The 18,157-nt window shown below is 38.7% G+C and overlaps 1 protein-coding gene across 1 annotated transcript in view; it reads left to right on the top strand.

The window, feature by feature from the left end:
* Positions 1-18,157, top strand: part of LOC128689461 (MAP/microtubule affinity-regulating kinase 3) — a 482,834-nt gene that overhangs the window by 250,625 nt on the left and 214,052 nt on the right. The window contains exons 5-6 of the mRNA XM_070086500.1: positions 8,146-8,281; positions 11,234-11,497. Of these exons, the coding sequence (XP_069942601.1) occupies positions 8,146-8,281; positions 11,234-11,497 (400 nt within the window). The remainder of the gene's footprint in view (positions 1-8,145; positions 8,282-11,233; positions 11,498-18,157) is intronic.

Raw genomic sequence — 18,157 nt, forward strand, 5'->3', positions numbered from 1 at the left:
CTTTCTTATCATTTGCACAACATTCACGCACATTCAGACTTCCCACTTTGACAATTTTATTCTTCTTATTCTTTTTAGTAATCTTTACAGGAAAAAGGGTTACTAGCCCATTGTTCCTGGCATTTTAGTTGACTTTTTCAATATGCATTGCTTATGGAGGAAAGATTCTTATTCCACTTCCCCATGGATAAAAAAGGAAAAGTAATAAGACCTAGAACTATTAAGATAAAATCAAAGAAAACTCAGATGAGTGTGTATAAATAAACATGTACATGTATGTGTAGTGTGACCTAAGTGTAAGTAGAAGTAGCAAGACATACCTGTAATCTTGCATATGTATGAGACAGACAAAAGACACCAGCAATGCTACCATCATATAAAATAATTACAGGCTTTCGTTTTACACTCACTTGGCAGGATGGTAGTACTTCCCTGGGTGGTTGCTGTCTACCAACCTACTACTATTACACTTGCTTTCCATTTTTAATTTTTATTCACACAAAAAATAAAAGATTTACTGTTATGCAGACTACTGCATCTTTTTAATTTTATAAATAATGTCAATGCATTCTTGACTGTGTATTGGACCGGTCAGTTGACACGTATTGGATGGTGATGTCAATTGTTTCCTATTGAACATCAGTAAAAATAGAACATTTCCACTACTTTGAGCTCAGTTTTAAAGTACTTTCTGGCATGAAACCAATCAAAATGATATCCGTTTCTGTAATATATCTTCCATTATATCAAATAAGACCAAAAAAAAAAAAAATTACAACCATACCATACGAAAATATACGACAATGTCCCTGCTTCACACCAAAATCGCAATCGCCTTTTTTCCTCATGCACTGCATGCTGCAGGATTTTTTATATAGTGCACACTTACCCCGCACACATTCTCTCAAATGTAGGCCCAAATTTAGTCATGTCTCCAGGCCCCTCTTTTATTATGCTTGCTTCCCATTTTGAATTATTATTCACCTAAAAAAATAGAATATTTACTGTTATTCAGACTACTGCATTATTGTAATTGTATAAATAATGTGAACCCATTCATGACTGTATTATACCGACCAGTTGGACATGTATTGGGCATAGTGACGTCATTTGTTTACTCTTGAACATAAGGAAAAATCGAACATTTCTGCTACTTTGAGCTCAGTTTTAAAGTACTACTTTCTGGTGTGAAACCAATCAAATGGGACCAAAAGAAAAATGAGAATACTGCCTTACAAACCATATGAAAATACAATGCAAATTTGCTGTTTTACACCAGAAGCAGTGTCCTATTTTACTCATTGTACACTGCATGCTGCAGGATTTTTTTTATATAGTGCACACTTAACACATGGACCTATTCTCTCGTATGTAAGACCAGATTTACCGGTCACAGCTTGTCTGAGTGAGCTGAGCTCAAAGCAACCAACAGTGGGTTCAAAGTCACCTTATCTTTTATGGACAATGTACAGCGTATGTGCTTTACACAATCAGAAGCATTTCTTTTATTCATTGGAATGATGGCTAGGGCTAAAAGTGATCAGGTTGTAATAATAAATGGAGAAAAAGAAATTGGAATGACTTATGCAGCAAGTAACACCACCTAACGGTAGCGGCAAGTTGGTGTTGTGACCATGGAAATTTGAAATTAGGCTAGCCAAAATTAGTGCCGGATTACTGATTGCCGGGTTAGTTATGGCCAGCTTGTACTACAACATGGACCCTGAGCTCAAAGCCATAATACTATGGCACAGATCATGAAAGGGTTAAATGCCAAACCAGAGAAGGAATATGCTAGGATGAGGAAAATGTCACTTAGGGGAGGGGGGGATGTGATGCTTCTAGCACCCAGAGACATGTAAAGATTAATGGAAGAAAAAAGATGTTATGGCCTAAAATGCTCACTATTTCCAATGAGAGGAATGGAGGAATATTTCCAAATAAAAAAAATATTTAGGTGGGGGTAAAGGACAAAAATAAGAAATGGGGGTTGACTAAACAGCAAGATGAAAATATGCATAACAGCATGGGTATGAATCATTGATGGGAAAAATCAGAAAATGCAAACCAGAATAAAATAAACATACCAAAATACAGTAGTCTTGTGCATTTCAAGTGGGTTATATGTAATACAGCCTCTCCTCACTTAACAACGTAGTTCAGTTCCTATGACCATGCTGTTAAACGAATTCGTCGCTAACTGAGGAGCATACTATAATGGTAGAGTTTGTGTTAACCATCTTTGATATTGTTTTAATGTCACCTTTACACCATTTACTGTGTATCACTTATGATATACAGTGGACCCTTGCTTATCGGCCGTAATCCTTCCAGAAGCTCGGCCGAAAACCGAAATAATATTTCCCATAAGAATTAACGTAACCACAATTACTGTAATCCGTTCCAGAAAAAAAATATTCATAAAAAATATAATTTTTGAACAATTAAATCAGCATTACATACTTTTATTAAAGACTAATGCTGGCTTCTGGAATGCCTGCTACACTTCCTGAGTGTCTGCTACACTCCCTGCATTCCTGCTACACTTCCTGTATGGTTGTTGTTACACTCCCTGCATGCCTGCTACACTTCCTGCATGCTTGTTACATGTTAAACTTCCTGCATGCCTGCTACACTCCCAGCATGCCTGCTACACTCCCTGCATGCCTGCTACACTCCCTGCATGCCTGCTACACTCCCTGCATGCCTGCTACACTCCCTGCATGCCTGCTACACTCCCTGCATGCCTGCTACACTCCCTGCATTCCTGCTACTCTTCCTGCATTCCTGCTACTCTTCCTGCATTCCTGCTACACTTCCTTCATGCCTGCTAGACTTCTTGCATGCCTGCTACACTTCCTGCATGCCTGCTACACTTCCTGCATGCCTGCTACACTTCCTGCATGCCTGTTACACTTCCTGCATGCCTGCTACACTTCCTGCATGCCTGTTACACTCCCTGCATGTCTGGTACACTCGCTGCATGCCTGCTACACTCCCTGCATACCTGCTACACTCCCTGCATGCCTGCTACACTCCCTGCATGCCTGCTACACTCCCTGCATGCCTGCTACACTCCCTGCATTCCTGCTACTCTTCCTGCATTCCTGCTACTCTTCCTGCATTCCTGCTACACTTCCTTCATGCCTGCTAGACTTCTTGCATGCCTGCTACACTTCCTGCATGCCTGCTACACTTCCTGCATGCCTGCTACACTTCCTGCATGCCTGTTACACTTCCTGCATGCCTGCTACACTTCCTGCATGCCTGTTACACTCCCTGCATGTCTGGTACACTCGCTGCATGCCTGCTACACTCCCTGCATACCTGCTACACTCCCTGCATGCCTGCTACACTCCCTGCATGCCTGCTACACTCCCTGCATGCCTGCTACACTCCCTGCATGCCTGCTACACTTCCTGCATGCCTGCTACACTCCCTGCATGCCTGCTACACTCCCTGCATGCCTGCTACACTCCCTGCATGCCTGCTACACTTCCTGCATGCCTGCTACACTTCCTGCATGCCTGCTACACTTCCTGCATGTCTGCTACACTCCCTGCATGCCTGCTACACTTCCTGCATGTCTGCTACACTCCCTGCATGCCTGCTACACTCTGCATGCTTGCTACACATCACGCTTAAATTCCATGGTGTTTTTCACTTTCTTTACCCCAGGAACTTTACTAGGAACTTTCTTTAGAGCTATGGTTACTTATTTCGCAGTTGCATTGCAAAAAATCCATAAACAATGGAAAACAAGTGAAATGTTTGGATGTATGAGCAGAAGCTTCCTCACACATCAAGAGACACAGCCAAACCGACTCGCAAGCGGCCCCAGGCGGCAGACAGATGAGTCTGAAACGGCCAATCATCAAAATAACGGCTGGTCACCGAGAGCTAAAGAACTGGCCGATAACAGGAACGGCTGATAACAGAGGGTCTATTATTTTTAAATGTTTATACGGTAGTATACTCTGTAGTGGTACCTTGACTTAAGAGTGCCCCCACTTACGAGTTTTCTGAGTTATGAGCCATCACTCGATCGATTTTTTGCTTTGAGTTGCAAGCCAAAATCCAAGTTACGAGTGAGCTTCAGATACGCCGCCACTAATTGGCAGCGTATCTGAAGTCAAATCCAACTCTGTACCCAGAGGAATGTCAGGTACTTCATCCCATCACACATGCTCTTCCAAGACATAACTGGAAGGATAATACTCCCACAATAATCCCAGATTGTAGTGAGGTACCTCATCCCCTGTTTGGTTCTCCTATAAATCCGGGGAAGAGGTAACCTCCATTTCAACACTCAGAGTTTTTCCAGAAACATTAATTAAGGTGGGTGGAGTACTGATAATTGTGGGTGGAGCAGTGATGGTGGTGGGTGGAGTAGTGATAGTGGTTGGTGGAGTACTGAGTGGTGGGTGGAGTAGTGAGGGTATTGGATGGAGTAGTGATAATGGTGGGTGGAGTAGAGATGGTGGTGGGTGTAGTTGTGAGGGTGGTGGATGGAGTATACAATATTTCTTATTTATAAATAATACATTTTTCTTATTTAAAAACGTAAAAAAAAAAATTGGGGTCGTTTTTTGGGGGCTGGAACGGATTAATGGCATTTCAATTAATTTCAATGATGAAAATTGATTTGATATAAGAGCAAATTGAATTATGAGCTCGGTCACAGAACGAATTAAACTTGTAAGTCAAGGTACCACTGTATATTGAAATAAACAAGAGAGGAAATCAGCTCCAATATACATTATTTCGGTATGAATACTGGTCAGAGCTTGTCCTAAGTCTGAGGAGTCAGTAAACGAGTACGTCGCTAAGTGAAGAGAGGCTGTACTGTCCTACGTGAAGTGAAGGAAAATTAAGTTTTGACACCTTAATATTTTTTTTTTTTTTAGATTAAAAAATTTCTTACCTAATGTAGTTAGTGTTGCTTGCTGCTCTGGAAATAGTTTATTGGGTGCTCAGTTATCTGAACTGTGTGGCAGAGCCTTGGCCGGATGCAGGCCTGTTAGGTTAAATACATTGTGCAGTCAGGTTTTTTTTTTTTCTAGTTTTGACTTGCTTGCCATGGGTTCGAACCCCACCCGTTCCATGGTTTGCTTTAAATTTTCTTACTCCGATTTCACGAGCCAGTTGCTCATATTAGTGAAGTCATCTATTTGGGGGTCTTCTGTTTGTACCTCCTCCTATGGCAGACATTGGTCTGAAATGCTCCCGTGACAGGGAGCCAAGGCCGGCTCACCTCTTGGAAAAGGCCCGGGCTGGGCAATTATACCGGCGAATCTATAACAACATGAGGTTGAACGTGATTAAAATCTGGATCAGTATCCGCATGTATGAGCCAGAAAATATTAAGTGTAAAATGAAAGTTAATATCTGAGAATTTAAGTGAGAAATAATAAGAAATAAAAATAAATACAAATAAAAGTATTTATTTCCTTGTAAAGCTTACAGTGTATGATTTACATGCTATAAGGTTTAAATTACACCTACCATCCGACTTACGACCTGCTCGACTTACGACCACTCGACTTAGGACTGTGTTTTTTATGCCAAATTTCTGGGAAATTAACAACTATTTGTGTTGTACACAGTGTTTATCCTAAACCTTACAGTATAAAATACAGTACTAGCAACATAAAAAGTAAAGTAAAACATGAAATAGCAAAATAAAACAAAATAAAGTCATTACAAAAATGTTTTGTTGATATTCAGTAGTAAAGTTCGACTTAGGACCATTTCGACTTACAACCGGTTTCTCGGAACCATACTCGGTCGTAAGTCGGATGGTAGGTGTACAAAGATGGCCACTATCAAGCCTAGGCACTTCGTGCAGACTAATACTTATTCTTAAGCTATTTTGATGTAGGTCATATTTGAGCAAAAGATTTGAACATATAAGGTACTTAATTAGGAACATTCTCAGTTAGGTACATAATTAGGCCTAAAATAGGTAGTCAAATCATTTAATATTAGTACAAATGGCAGATTTAGTAATGTGAATTGATTTGTCTTGGCATGATACATTGTTTCTGTTAAAGCCATACTGGAGGAATATCTTATACAAACTCAGAATTAACTTAAGATTTAATAAGACTAACAAAAGACTTAACCCTTTCGGGGTTTCGGCCATACTAGTACGGCTTACGCGCCAGGGTTTTTGACGTACTAGTATGCATAATTTTAGCTCCCTCAACTCTAGCAAGAGAAAGCTGGTAGGCCTACATATGAATGAATGGGTCTATGTGGTCAGTGTGCGCAGTATAAAAAAAAAATCCTGCAGCACACAGTGCGTAATGAGAAAAAAAAAACTTTGACAGTGTTTTTGGTTTAAAACAGCGACTTTGCACTGTATTTTCGTATGGTATTTATGGTTGTATTCTAGTTTTTCAGGTCTTATTTTATAGAATGGAAGACATATTACAGAAATTGAGATGATATTGATTGGTTTCACAATGAAAAGTACCTTGAAATTGAGCTCAAAGTATCAGAAATGTTCAATTTTTGCCAAAGTTCAAAAGTAAACAATCATGCCACGCATCCAATACACGTCAACTGGTGAATCTAATATTCTTTCACAAGTGCGCTGGTATTATTTATACCATTTCTACACTAATACAGTAGTCTGCATAACAGTAAATCTTCTATTTTTTGTGAGAATAAAAATTCAAAGTGGAAAGCAAATGAAATGTAAGAGGGGCATGGGGATGTGATTAATGAACAGAGGAAATGTTATTTTAGTGCCAGGAATGTCTTTCTTGTTTATTCTGGACCCTATTTGGGAATTGGCATCTTTTGAAATTTGTGTGAAATTAGCAAAATTACTAAATTCTTACCACTTTATTGGATAGTTGAAATCGGTAAATGGGTGGTTTCTTGTACTCATTCGATAGAAAAAAACGTTGTTCTAGTGAAATAGTTATGATTTTTGTTGACTAGTACACTGGAATTGGCCGAAAATAGGGCTCAAAGTGGGCAAAATCGCCGATGCGTAAACATCGTCGAGACCGCTAACTTCGTGAGAGCATAATTCCATAAGTTTTCCATCAAATTTCATACTTTTGGTGTCATTATGATCGGGAAAAGATTCTCTATCTTTTCATGAGATTTTTTTCTTTTTTTTTTTTAAATTTGGCCGACCCTGAGAACAAGTCTCTGAGAGGGCCTGGCGACCCTCAAAGGGTTAATAGGCACAGGCTATATTAGGAATTGGGTGTTTACAGTTCTTTGGGTGGGTGTAGGTGGAAATTATGGGGGAATCACAGATAATGATAAGTCTGTATTTTTTTGGATGTGTTCATGATAGAAAAGAGAGAATTGGGTAGTTTACATTTGGTTAGCTGATGATGGGGTGTGTCATGGAGATGAGATTTTTTAAATGGTAGTTTTGAAAATGGTGGTTGAGTCTGTGGTTCTAGAGTTTTCAGGCAAGGAGTACCAGATTCTAGGCCCTTTTATGTGCATTGAATTTTTGTATGGGTTTAGCCGGACACGGGGAATGTCATAGAGGTTTTTGTGTCTGGTGTCGTGTCTATGGGTCCTGTTGCAACTATCAAGAAATTGTTTTAGTTCCGGGTTAAAATTAGAGTTTATGGTTCTGTAAATGTAGATAGCACAACAGTACGTATGAATGTTCTGTACGGTGAGTAGGTTTGGGTCTTTGAAGAGTGGGGGTGTGTGCTGTCTTGCATTGGATTTCGTGATAATTCTCACTGCGGCTTTCTGTTGGGTTATTATTGGCTTTAGGTGAATTGCTGCTGTTGATCCCCATGCACAAATAGGATAGGTGAGGTAGGGATAGATGAGTGAATATTATAGTGTGTAAAGTAAAAGGACACAAGTGCAACTAATGTGACATTTTATTGTGGCAATGTTTTGCTCTCCAGGAGCTTTGTCAAGCCATTACAGCTTGACAAAGCTCCTGGAGAGTGAAACATTGCCAAAGTAAAATGTCACATTAGTTGCATTTGTGTCCTATTACTTTACATATTGTCGGTAATTCTACCAAAATATATAAGAACCGTATAGTGTGAACAGGGCTGATTGTGGTACGTAGTAACGTATCTTGGAGAGGATCCCAACTGTTTTGGATACTTCTTTTGTTATTTGTTGGATATGAGTGTTGAATTTCAGGTTGCTGTCAAGGTGCAGGCCCAGGAATTTGCCCTTGTTATGTCTAGCAATAGGAGTGTTGTCAATCGTTACGTTCAGCTGAGCAGCACCCGTTCTCTTCCCAAACAGAATGTAGAAGGTTTCGTCAGTATTAAGTGTAAGTTTATTAGCAGTCATCCAGGTCAATATTTGTACCAGTTCTTTGTTAACAATAGCGCTAAGTAAGGCAGGATTAGGGTGGGACATGACATTTGTTCTATCATCAGCAAAGAGAATATGCTTAAGGTGTTGTGAAACAGTAGGTAGATCATTGATGTATAAGAGGAAGAGCAAGGGACCAAGGACACTTCCTTGTGGTACTCCAGTATCCAGTGGTCTTATTGATGAGGCTGTGTCCTTAATAGAGATGTATTGCTGCCTGTTAAGTAGGATTTAAAATATGTAAGTGCGTGACCTCTTACACCACAACGCTCAAGTTTGTGGAGTAGGATGCTGTGGTCTGCTGTATCAAATGCTTTCCATAGGTCGATAAAGAGTCCTAATGGAAATTCATTCTTTTCAAGTGCAGTGTAAAGCAGGTCTAGTATTTTTACAATTGCATCATTTGTGCTTATGCTTTTTCTGAAGCCAAATTGGCAGGGGTTGAGGATGCTTTGCACTGTTATAAAGGAATATAATATCTTGTGTCTAAGTTTCTCGAAGATTTTGGATAGCAATGGTAAGTTTGAAATTGGCCTGTAGTTGTTTACATCTGTGGGGTCATAACTGTGGGGTATAACTACTTAGTAAATTAATTAAGAGAAGAGAAACAATATCTAGAGTAAAAAAAATTTGATTAAATGACTTGTAATACAGTATAAAGACTGGGTATGAAATTTAACACCTGATATTTCACAAATTTCTAACAATGAAACTGCTAACAAGAGACATTGGAGTTTTGAACAGTATAATGTATACAGTACTATACTAAACAATACATGTACAGCCACTTATTAAATTTACATAATTATGGTTAACTGATATGATGAAAGTAAAACTTCTATAAAGGCAAATTTAATAGTGGGTTAAAAAATACAGTGCACAGTTTAACCCGTAAATAGTCCAAACGTATATATACGTTTTTACCGCTAGTACCCCAAACGTATACATGTATACATATACGTTTTATTTGTCATACATTCAACATTGCCACGATAAGCCTGTGTTGCCTAGACATGAGAGAATGGGTGTGCATACTCACTGTGCGCCATATTAAAATAATTGGGGATGCCTGAGTACCATATGCTCTGTTTTCCTATAAAAAAAAAACTTTTTTTTTTCTCAAAGAATTTGGGGTACTACGCGAGAGAACATATATATACTTTTGGACCGTTTACGGGTTAAAAGGTAGGTCAAAAGGAACTGGGATTTTTACAAAAATCTGTGAGATAATGTGTGTCCTTGGTAGGCCATCACACCAAGCCAGTAGGAGCCTATCACATATACACTAATCAGCTATATACCAAATTTCAGAGCATTTGGATAAGTATATTTTGTGAAAAGTATATATTAAGGCTTAAAAGCATTTCACTAGCATCGAAACTGGTGTCAATGGTGCTAATGTTATCTTAGTTTCAGAGAGATTGATGTGAACTTCATATTCTCATAGCAGACTTGATAAAAACATTAATCACAGCCCTTGTATCATCCTTTGTGGATAATGCCAAAATAAGCCCCCAACTTGCAGAACAAGTGGGATCTGAACCCTGGCAAGCCAAACCTGAGACTAGTAGGTCAGTGTATTTACCATTGTACCATGCTGGCCTAAATAGATTCATCTAACTAGATGTATTTCTGTACACTAAGAAGGTTAACATGGGCCCCACTGTGAACACACTACACAGTCTTAGTGATGAATTTCACACCAGTGTGACTGTGGTAAGTTCTAACTTCAGTTTATTCAGAGCAGTTATCAATGACTTACAATATCATAAAAGAAATTTTTTTGAAGGTAAGAGAGCTAGAGCTTACCACATCCATGTTGGTGTTAAATTTGTCTAAAACCCTGCATTGGGGTCAGAGTTTGGCTCATACTAGGGTACCAAGATATATTTAGTTAGATGAATCTTATTAGGCTGGCATGGTAGAGTGGTTAGCTCATTGGCCTGCTAATTTTAGGACTGGCTTGCCATGGGTATTGATCCTACCCTTTCTGTGAGTTGTTAACAATAGTGCTGTTAGAATTTTGTGAGTCATGAACATCAAAGGTCACCAGTAGAAGACAGAAAATTTACAAAAAGGAAGTAGCAGTCTTCAGTGGGCAAAGGAAAATAGCATGATGGGGACAAATTCCAGAAGCTTAGATATGGAAAGCATAAAGAACAGAAAATATGCACAGTATTCCAAACACAGGCAGATCATCTCATAGAATGAATGAAACATTTGTTAGTACTGTAGTATACTCATCAGGAACACTGTCCTCACACTTACCTTTGATGTGTGATCATTTGTTTTTGGGGTCAGTATAAATGGTTATGCATGCAGTGATGAGGATTTTTCTTCATTGACTTTAGCAAACCTGTATTTGTAAATACTGTTTATGATTTTGCTCAGTACTAGCAATAAGTCTAATTGCAGAGTTCATATGTATTATTAATTCTTCAAGGTTAAGGTTTTGTATATGAAAATACTTGTATTTGGTGAAGTGTTCTCTCAGAGTAGCCCCAAAAAAATTAAGGCCCCCAACCCTGTGATGCTTTGTCCTATATAGTCTGGATAATCAAGCACCTGCTTCAGTTCTGACTCGTGCAGTATTATTTGTAAGTGGCACTTAGTAACAGTTTTATCCCCTTTCTCTTTGCTTTAGAAAGTAATGAACTGTGCTTTTATTCATTTTTTTAATCATTCACATGCATAAGAGTTATTACAAGCAAGTGCAGCAGTTATAAAAGCAATGTTCTTATTTGATATATGGTACAATACAAGAAAATTTGGTAGACATTCTTCATGACTAGTGCTTCTTTTTTGTTTAATTTTAGTGTTTTAGTGAAATCATACCACCCTCTTCCTGATACCTTGTTTTTCCATTTGAAAAACATTTACAAAATACTGTTCTTATTTTTTCCTTAACTATTTCTTATTGTAAATTTGAATGTCGTCTTCACTGTAAAAAAAATTATAGTCATTTCTCGTGATTTACAGATTGTGTCTGCTGTACAATACTGCCACCAAAAGAAGATTATACACAGAGATTTAAAAGCAGAAAATTTACTCTTAGACTCTGAAATGGTGATCAAAATAGCAGATTTTGGTTTTAGTAATGAGTTTACTCCAGGGAATAAATTGGACACATTCTGTGGTAGTCCACCATATGCAGCTCCTGAGCTGTTTCAAGGTTGGTCATCAAGGATTAATTTAAAAAAATAAATATTTGTATTACAGTATCTTGTTTATTTTAATTGCAGCTCTACAGACTATTGGTTATCGCTTAAATCTTTAGTGTGTAAGTAGACATAATATGGCTTAAATGTATTTTTTTGAGAAACTTGTTAACTTTTTTTTTCTGTCACACTTAGTGCTTCTCTGGAATTAGAAACAGCAGGGATAAAAGGGAAATGTGAAGGTGCATCATGATCACAGTAATTGCAGGAACAAGTGAATACCATTTTATATATATATATATATATATATATATATATATATATATATATATATATATATATATATATATATATATATATATATATATATATATATATATATATATATATATATACACATATACATACATACATACATACATACATACATACATACATACAGTGGACCCCCGGTTAACGAACTTTTTTCATTCCAGTAGTATGTTCAGGTGCCAGTACTGACCGAATTTTTTCCCATAAGGAATATTGTGAAGTAGATTAGTCCATTTCAGACCCTCAAACATACACGTACAAACGCACTTACATAAATACACTTACATAATTGGTCGCATTTGGAGGTGATCGTTAAGCGGGGGTCCACTGTATATATATATATATATATATATATTTATTTATTTATTTATTTATTTATTTATTTATTTATTCTTTCAACACACCAGCCGTATCCCACCGAGGCGGGGTGGCCCAAAAGGAAAAATGAAAGTTTCTCCATTTACATATAGTAATATATACAGGAGAAGAGGTTACTAGCCCCTTGCTCCCGGCATTTTAGTTGCCTCTTACAACATGCATGGCTTACGGAGGAAGAATTCTGTTCCACTTCCCCATGGAGATAAGAGGAAATAAACAAGAATAAGAACTAGAAAGAAAATAGAAGAAAACCCAGAGGGGTGTGTATATATATGCTTGTACATGTATGTGTAATGTGACCTAAGTGTAAGTAGAAGTAGCAAGACGTACCTGAAATCTTGCATGTTCATGAGACAGAAAAAAGGACACCAGCAATCCTACCATCATGTAAAACAATTACAGGCTTTCGTTTTTCACATTTAGTAATATATACAGGAGAAGGGGTTACTAGCCCCTTGCTCCCAGCAATTTAGTTGCCTTTTAGGACATGCATGGCTTACGGAGGAAGAATTCTGTTCCACTTCCCCATGGAGATAAGAGGAAATAAACAAGAACTAGAAACAAAATAGAAGAAGACCCAGAGGGTTATGTATGTGTATATATATATGCTTGTACGTGTATGTGTAGTGTGACCTAAGTGTAAGTAGAAGTAGCAAGACGTACCTGAAACCTTGCATGTTTGTGAGACCTCTACCCACTCTACCTGAGGTATCCCAGCGAGTGAGCACGTCTCCTGTGTATCCCAGTGCTTTAACAGAATAGGGAATAGCGTATGGAGGTACAAAATAAAAAAAATGGGAACTATGGCTATAGTTTACTTAATAACATAAAAGGGGCTAGAATACCACATATACTGATGGACATTTACATAATATAACAATTGACCTATGAGACTTATTACCAGGGGGAAAGGTAGATGTTATCAGTAACACGGACTAGTACTCACTCTTAATTCACCGACCAGCTGACCCGAGATTCCCAATGCATGGTCCACTACACACGCGGCTGTCCAGAGCTCTCGCTCCCCGGACCTGTCACCAACAACCTCCTTGCTCAGCTGTTCCCTGGGCTTATATGGTAGTCAAAGTACCCCCTCCCCAATGGGGTATGTACCATGTGTTACGACCTGATGCTGAGGTCTGACGCCGTCAAGAACAAAAAGACCTCAGACGTGATCGTGACTACCCGACATTTGCTAAGGCAGGTATGACCATATAATTAGGTCTCCCTAGAGACCTCACAATCCCATCTGAACTGCATCACATGTTCATGAGACAGAAAAATGGACACGAGCAATCCTACCATCATGTAAAACAATTACGTACAGGCTTTCGTTTTACACTCACTTGCCAGGACTAAAATGTTATTTTAGTGCCAGGAATGTCTGCATTGTTTATTCTGGACCCTATTTTGAAATTGGCATCTGTTGAAATTTGTGTGAAATTGGCCAAACTGCCAATTTCTGACCACTTTATTGGGTAGTTGAAATAAGTGAATGGGCGGTTTCTTGTACTCAGTTGACAGACTAGAAGTAAATAAGTTTATTCAGGTATACACAAATACAGTTATATAGATTATCATACATAGCAGTATATGTATAGAGAACCTAGGATAACCAAGAAAAGTCAGACACAGTGACTTATTTTCAGTACCTGGCTTGGGCTTGCCATATATAATTTTTGGTAAATGTTTTTTTTTTCTCGGTTGTTTATTGGGCTATCTCATTGAAACTTCGGCAATGTATAATGGAAAGATGCTTCTTAATGTACAACAAAAATAAAAAAGACTGATGATAAATAAGGGAGTTCACTTCTCAGCCATTAATTGCCTCTTTGCAGTATATTTTCGTATGGTTTTTATGGTTGTATTCTCATTTTTTGGACTCGTTTGATAGAATGGAAGATATATTACAGAAATAGACATGATTTTGATTGCTTTCATGATGAAAAGTACCTTGAAATTGAGCTCAAAGTACTGGAAATGTTCGATTTTTGCGTCAGTCAAGTTGGTTAATTTTATTAAGCGTATTCTAACCTAACTACTCTGTAATCCGGCAAACTCAGTAATCCGGCACACTACAGGTCCCAATGATGCCGGATTTGTGATGGAGGACCTGTATATGGATAAAAGGTTGATAGGTAGGCTCCAGATGTACATGTTTATAGAGGGGCAACTGATATATCGGATCATTATTTAGTTGTAGATACAGTTAGAGTAAGAGGTAGATGGGAAAAGAGGAAAATGGCAACAAGAAGTAAGAGGGAGGTGAAAGTGTATAAACTAAGCCAGGAGGAAGTTCAGGTGAGATATAGGTAACTATTGGCAGGATGGTGGGCTGGTGCAAGTATGAGTAGTGTGTGTGGGAGGGGGGTGAAGAGGGTTGGAATAGTTTTAAAAATGCAGTATTAGAATGTGGGGCAGAAGTTTGTGGTTATAGGAGGGTGGGTGCAGGAGGAAAGAGGAGTGATTGGTAGAATGATGAAGTAAAGGTTGCGATAAAAGAGAAAAAGTTAGCTTATGAGAGGTTTTTACAAAGCAAAAGTGTTATAAGAAGAGCAGAGTATATGGAGAGTAAAAGAAAGGTGAAGAGAGTGGTGAGAGAGTACAAAAGGAGAGCAGATGATAGAGTGGGAGAGGCAATGTCAAGAAATTTTAATGAAAATAAGAAAAAATTTTGGAGTGAGTTAAACAAGTTAAGAAAGCCTAGAGAACGAATGGATTTGTCAGTTAAAAACAGAGTAGGGGAGGTAGTAGATGGGGAGATGGAGGTTTTGGGTAGATGGCGAGAATATTTTGAGGAACTTTTAAATGTCGAAGAAGTATGGGAAGCGGTAATTTCATGCACTGGCCTGGGAGGTATACCATCTTTTAGAAGTGAAGAAGAACAGGATGTGAGGGAGGTGTGTGAGGCATTACGTAGAATGAAAAGGGGTAAAAAAGCTGGGGGGATATAGTGTTGGAGTGGTTGGTATTTTTGTTTAATAAATGTATGAAAGAGGGGAAAGTACCTAGGTATTGGCGGAGAGCATGTATAGTCCCTTTATATAAAGGGAAGAGGGACAAAAGAGATTGTAAAAATTATAGAGGAATAAGTTTACTGATTATACCAGGAAAGGTGTACGGTAGGGTTGTAATTGAAAGAATTAGAGGAAAGACAGAATGTAGGATTGCGGATGAACAAGGAGGTTTCAGAGTGGGTAGGGGATGTGTAGATCAAGTGTTTCCATTGAAGCATATATGTGAACAGTATTTAGATAAAGGTAGGGAAGTTTTTATTGCATTTATGGACTTAGAAAAGGCATATGATAGAGTGGATGGGGGAGCAATGTGGCAGATGTTGCAAGTATATGGAATAGGTGGTAAGTTACTAAATGCTGTAAAGAGTTTTTATGAGGATAGTGAGGCTCAGGTTAGGGTGTGTAGGTAAAAGTAGGTCTTACACAGGGATGTGTAATGTCACCATGGTTGTTTAATATATTTATAGATGGGTTTGTAAAAGAAGTAAATGCTGGGGTGTTCGGGAAAGGGGTGGGATGAAATTATGGCGAATCAAATACAAAATGGAAATTGACACAGTTGCTTTTTGCTGATGATACTGTGCTTATGGGAGATTCTGAAGAAAAATTGCAAAGGTTAGTGGATGAGTTTGAGAGTGTATGTAAAGGTAGAAAGTTGAAAGTGAACATAGAAAAGAGTAAGGTGATGAGGGTATCAAATGATTTAGATAAACAAAAATTGGATATCAAAGTGGAGAGGAGGAGTATGGAACAGGTGAATGTTTTCAGATACTTGGGAGTTGACGTGTCAGCGGATGGATTTACGAAGGATGAGGTTAATCATAGAATTGATGAGGGAAAAAAGGTGAGTGGTGCGTTGAGGTATATGTGGAGTCAAAAAACATTATCTATGGAGGCAAAGAAGGGAATGTATGTAAGTATAGTAGTACCAACACTCTTATATGGATGTGAAGCTTGGGTGGTAAATGCAGCAGCGAAGAGACGGTTGGAGGCAGTGGAGATGTCCTGTCTAAGGGCAATGTGTGGTGTAAATATTATGCAGAAAATTCGGAGTGTGGAAATTAGGAGAAGGTGTGGAGTTAATAAAAGTATTAGTCAGAGAGCTGAAGATGGGTTGTTGAGGTGGTTTGGTCATATAGAGAGAATGGATCCAAGTAGAATGACATGGAGGGCATATAAATCTGTAGGGGAAGGAAGGCGGGGTAAGGGTCGTCCTCGAAAAGTTTGGAAGGAAGTGGGGGGGGGGGAGGACTTCCAGCGAGGAGGCCTGGTCACAGACCGGGCCGCGGGGGCGTTGACCCCCGGAACTCTCTCCAGGTAAACTCCAGGTGTGCATGAGCCTGTTCGATAGTGAATAGAGACAAATGGTATTTGAGATCCGTTGAGCTGTGTGAGTGTGAGCAGGGTAATATTTAGTGAAGGGATTCAGGGAAACCGGTTATTTTTGTATAGCCGGACTTGAGTCCTGGAAGTGGGAAGTACAGTGCCTGCACTCTAAAGGAATAGTTCAGGATATTGGCAGTTTAGAGGGGTATGTTGTGTATCTTTATACGTATATGCTTCTGAACTGTTGTATTCTGGCCACCTCTGCAAAAACAGTGATTATGTGTGAGTGAGGTGAAAGTGTTGAATGAGGATGAAATTATTTTCTTTTTGGGATTTTCTTTCTTTTTTGGGTCACCCTGCCTCGATGGGAGACGGCTGACTTGTTAAAAAAAAAAAAAAAAAAAAAAACATACATATACAATAAGATCACAGTAAACAGGTGATATCACAATATGCAAAACAACCACTGTGAAAGAATAGCTAAATTCCATGCGGTTTCGTGATTTCTCACAAAATCTCTTGGAATATCACTATTCTTTCACAGTGGCTGTTTTGCATATGTGTATACAGTGGGATATTGACTTACGAGTGCCCCAACTTATGAGTTTTCCAAGTAATGAGCCGTTGCTCGGTTGATTTTTTGCTTTGAGTTTCAAGCCAAAATCCAAGTTATGAGTGAGCTTCAGATACGCCGCCAGTAGTTGACGTAGCAAACGCTACAACATACACCTAGCGTTTTGTGCTTTTTGTGCAGTCATTTTGCCAAATTTCTTTTTTCTAATCATGGGTCCTAAGAAAGTGCAAAGGACAGGGCTAGTAATAAATAATATGTACATATTCTGTGAAAAAGAGGATAAATAAGTATACAAGGTATGATGCAGCACATAATGAAAGTAGTTTGTTAGATTATGTATTGGTGGATAAAATGTTGATGGGTAGGCTTCAGGATGTACATGTTTATAGAGGGGCAACAGATGTATCTGATCATTATTTACTTGTAGCTACAGTTAGAATAAGAGGGAGATAGGACAAAAGGAAAATGGCAACAGCAAGGAGAGAGGTGAAAGTGTACAAACTAAGGGAGGAGGAAGTTGGGTAAGATATAAGCAACTATTGGCAGAAAGGGGGGCTAGTGCTAGTATAGGTAGTGGGGGGGGGCGGGAGTTGAAGAGGGTTGGGATAGTTTTAAAAATGTAGTATTAGAATGTGGGGCAGAAGTTTGTGGTTATATGAGGGTGGGTGCAGGAGGAAAGAGGAGTAATTGGTGGACTGATGAAGTAAAGGGTGTGAAAATGGTAGCTTATGGAAGGTTTTTAAAAACCAGAAGTGATTTAAGAAGGGCAAAGTATATGGAGAGTAAAAGAAAGGGGAAGAAAGTGGTGAGAGAGTGCACAAGGAGAACAAATGGTAGTGGGAGAGGCACTGTCAGAAGTTTTGTTGAAAATAAGATACGTTTTGGAGTGAGATAAACAAGTTAAGAAATCCTAAGGAACGCATGGATTTGTCAGTTAAAAACAAAGTAGGGAAGTTAGTTGACTCGGAACTAGAGGTATTGGGTAGATAGCGGGAATATTTTGAGGAACTTTTAAATGTCGATGAAGAAAGGGAGGCAGTAATTCAATGCACTGGCCAAGGAGGTAT

Source organism: Cherax quadricarinatus, chromosome 18, assembly GCF_038502225.1.
Source record: "Cherax quadricarinatus isolate ZL_2023a chromosome 18, ASM3850222v1, whole genome shotgun sequence".
Lineage (NCBI taxonomy): Eukaryota > Metazoa > Arthropoda > Malacostraca > Decapoda > Parastacidae > Cherax > Cherax quadricarinatus.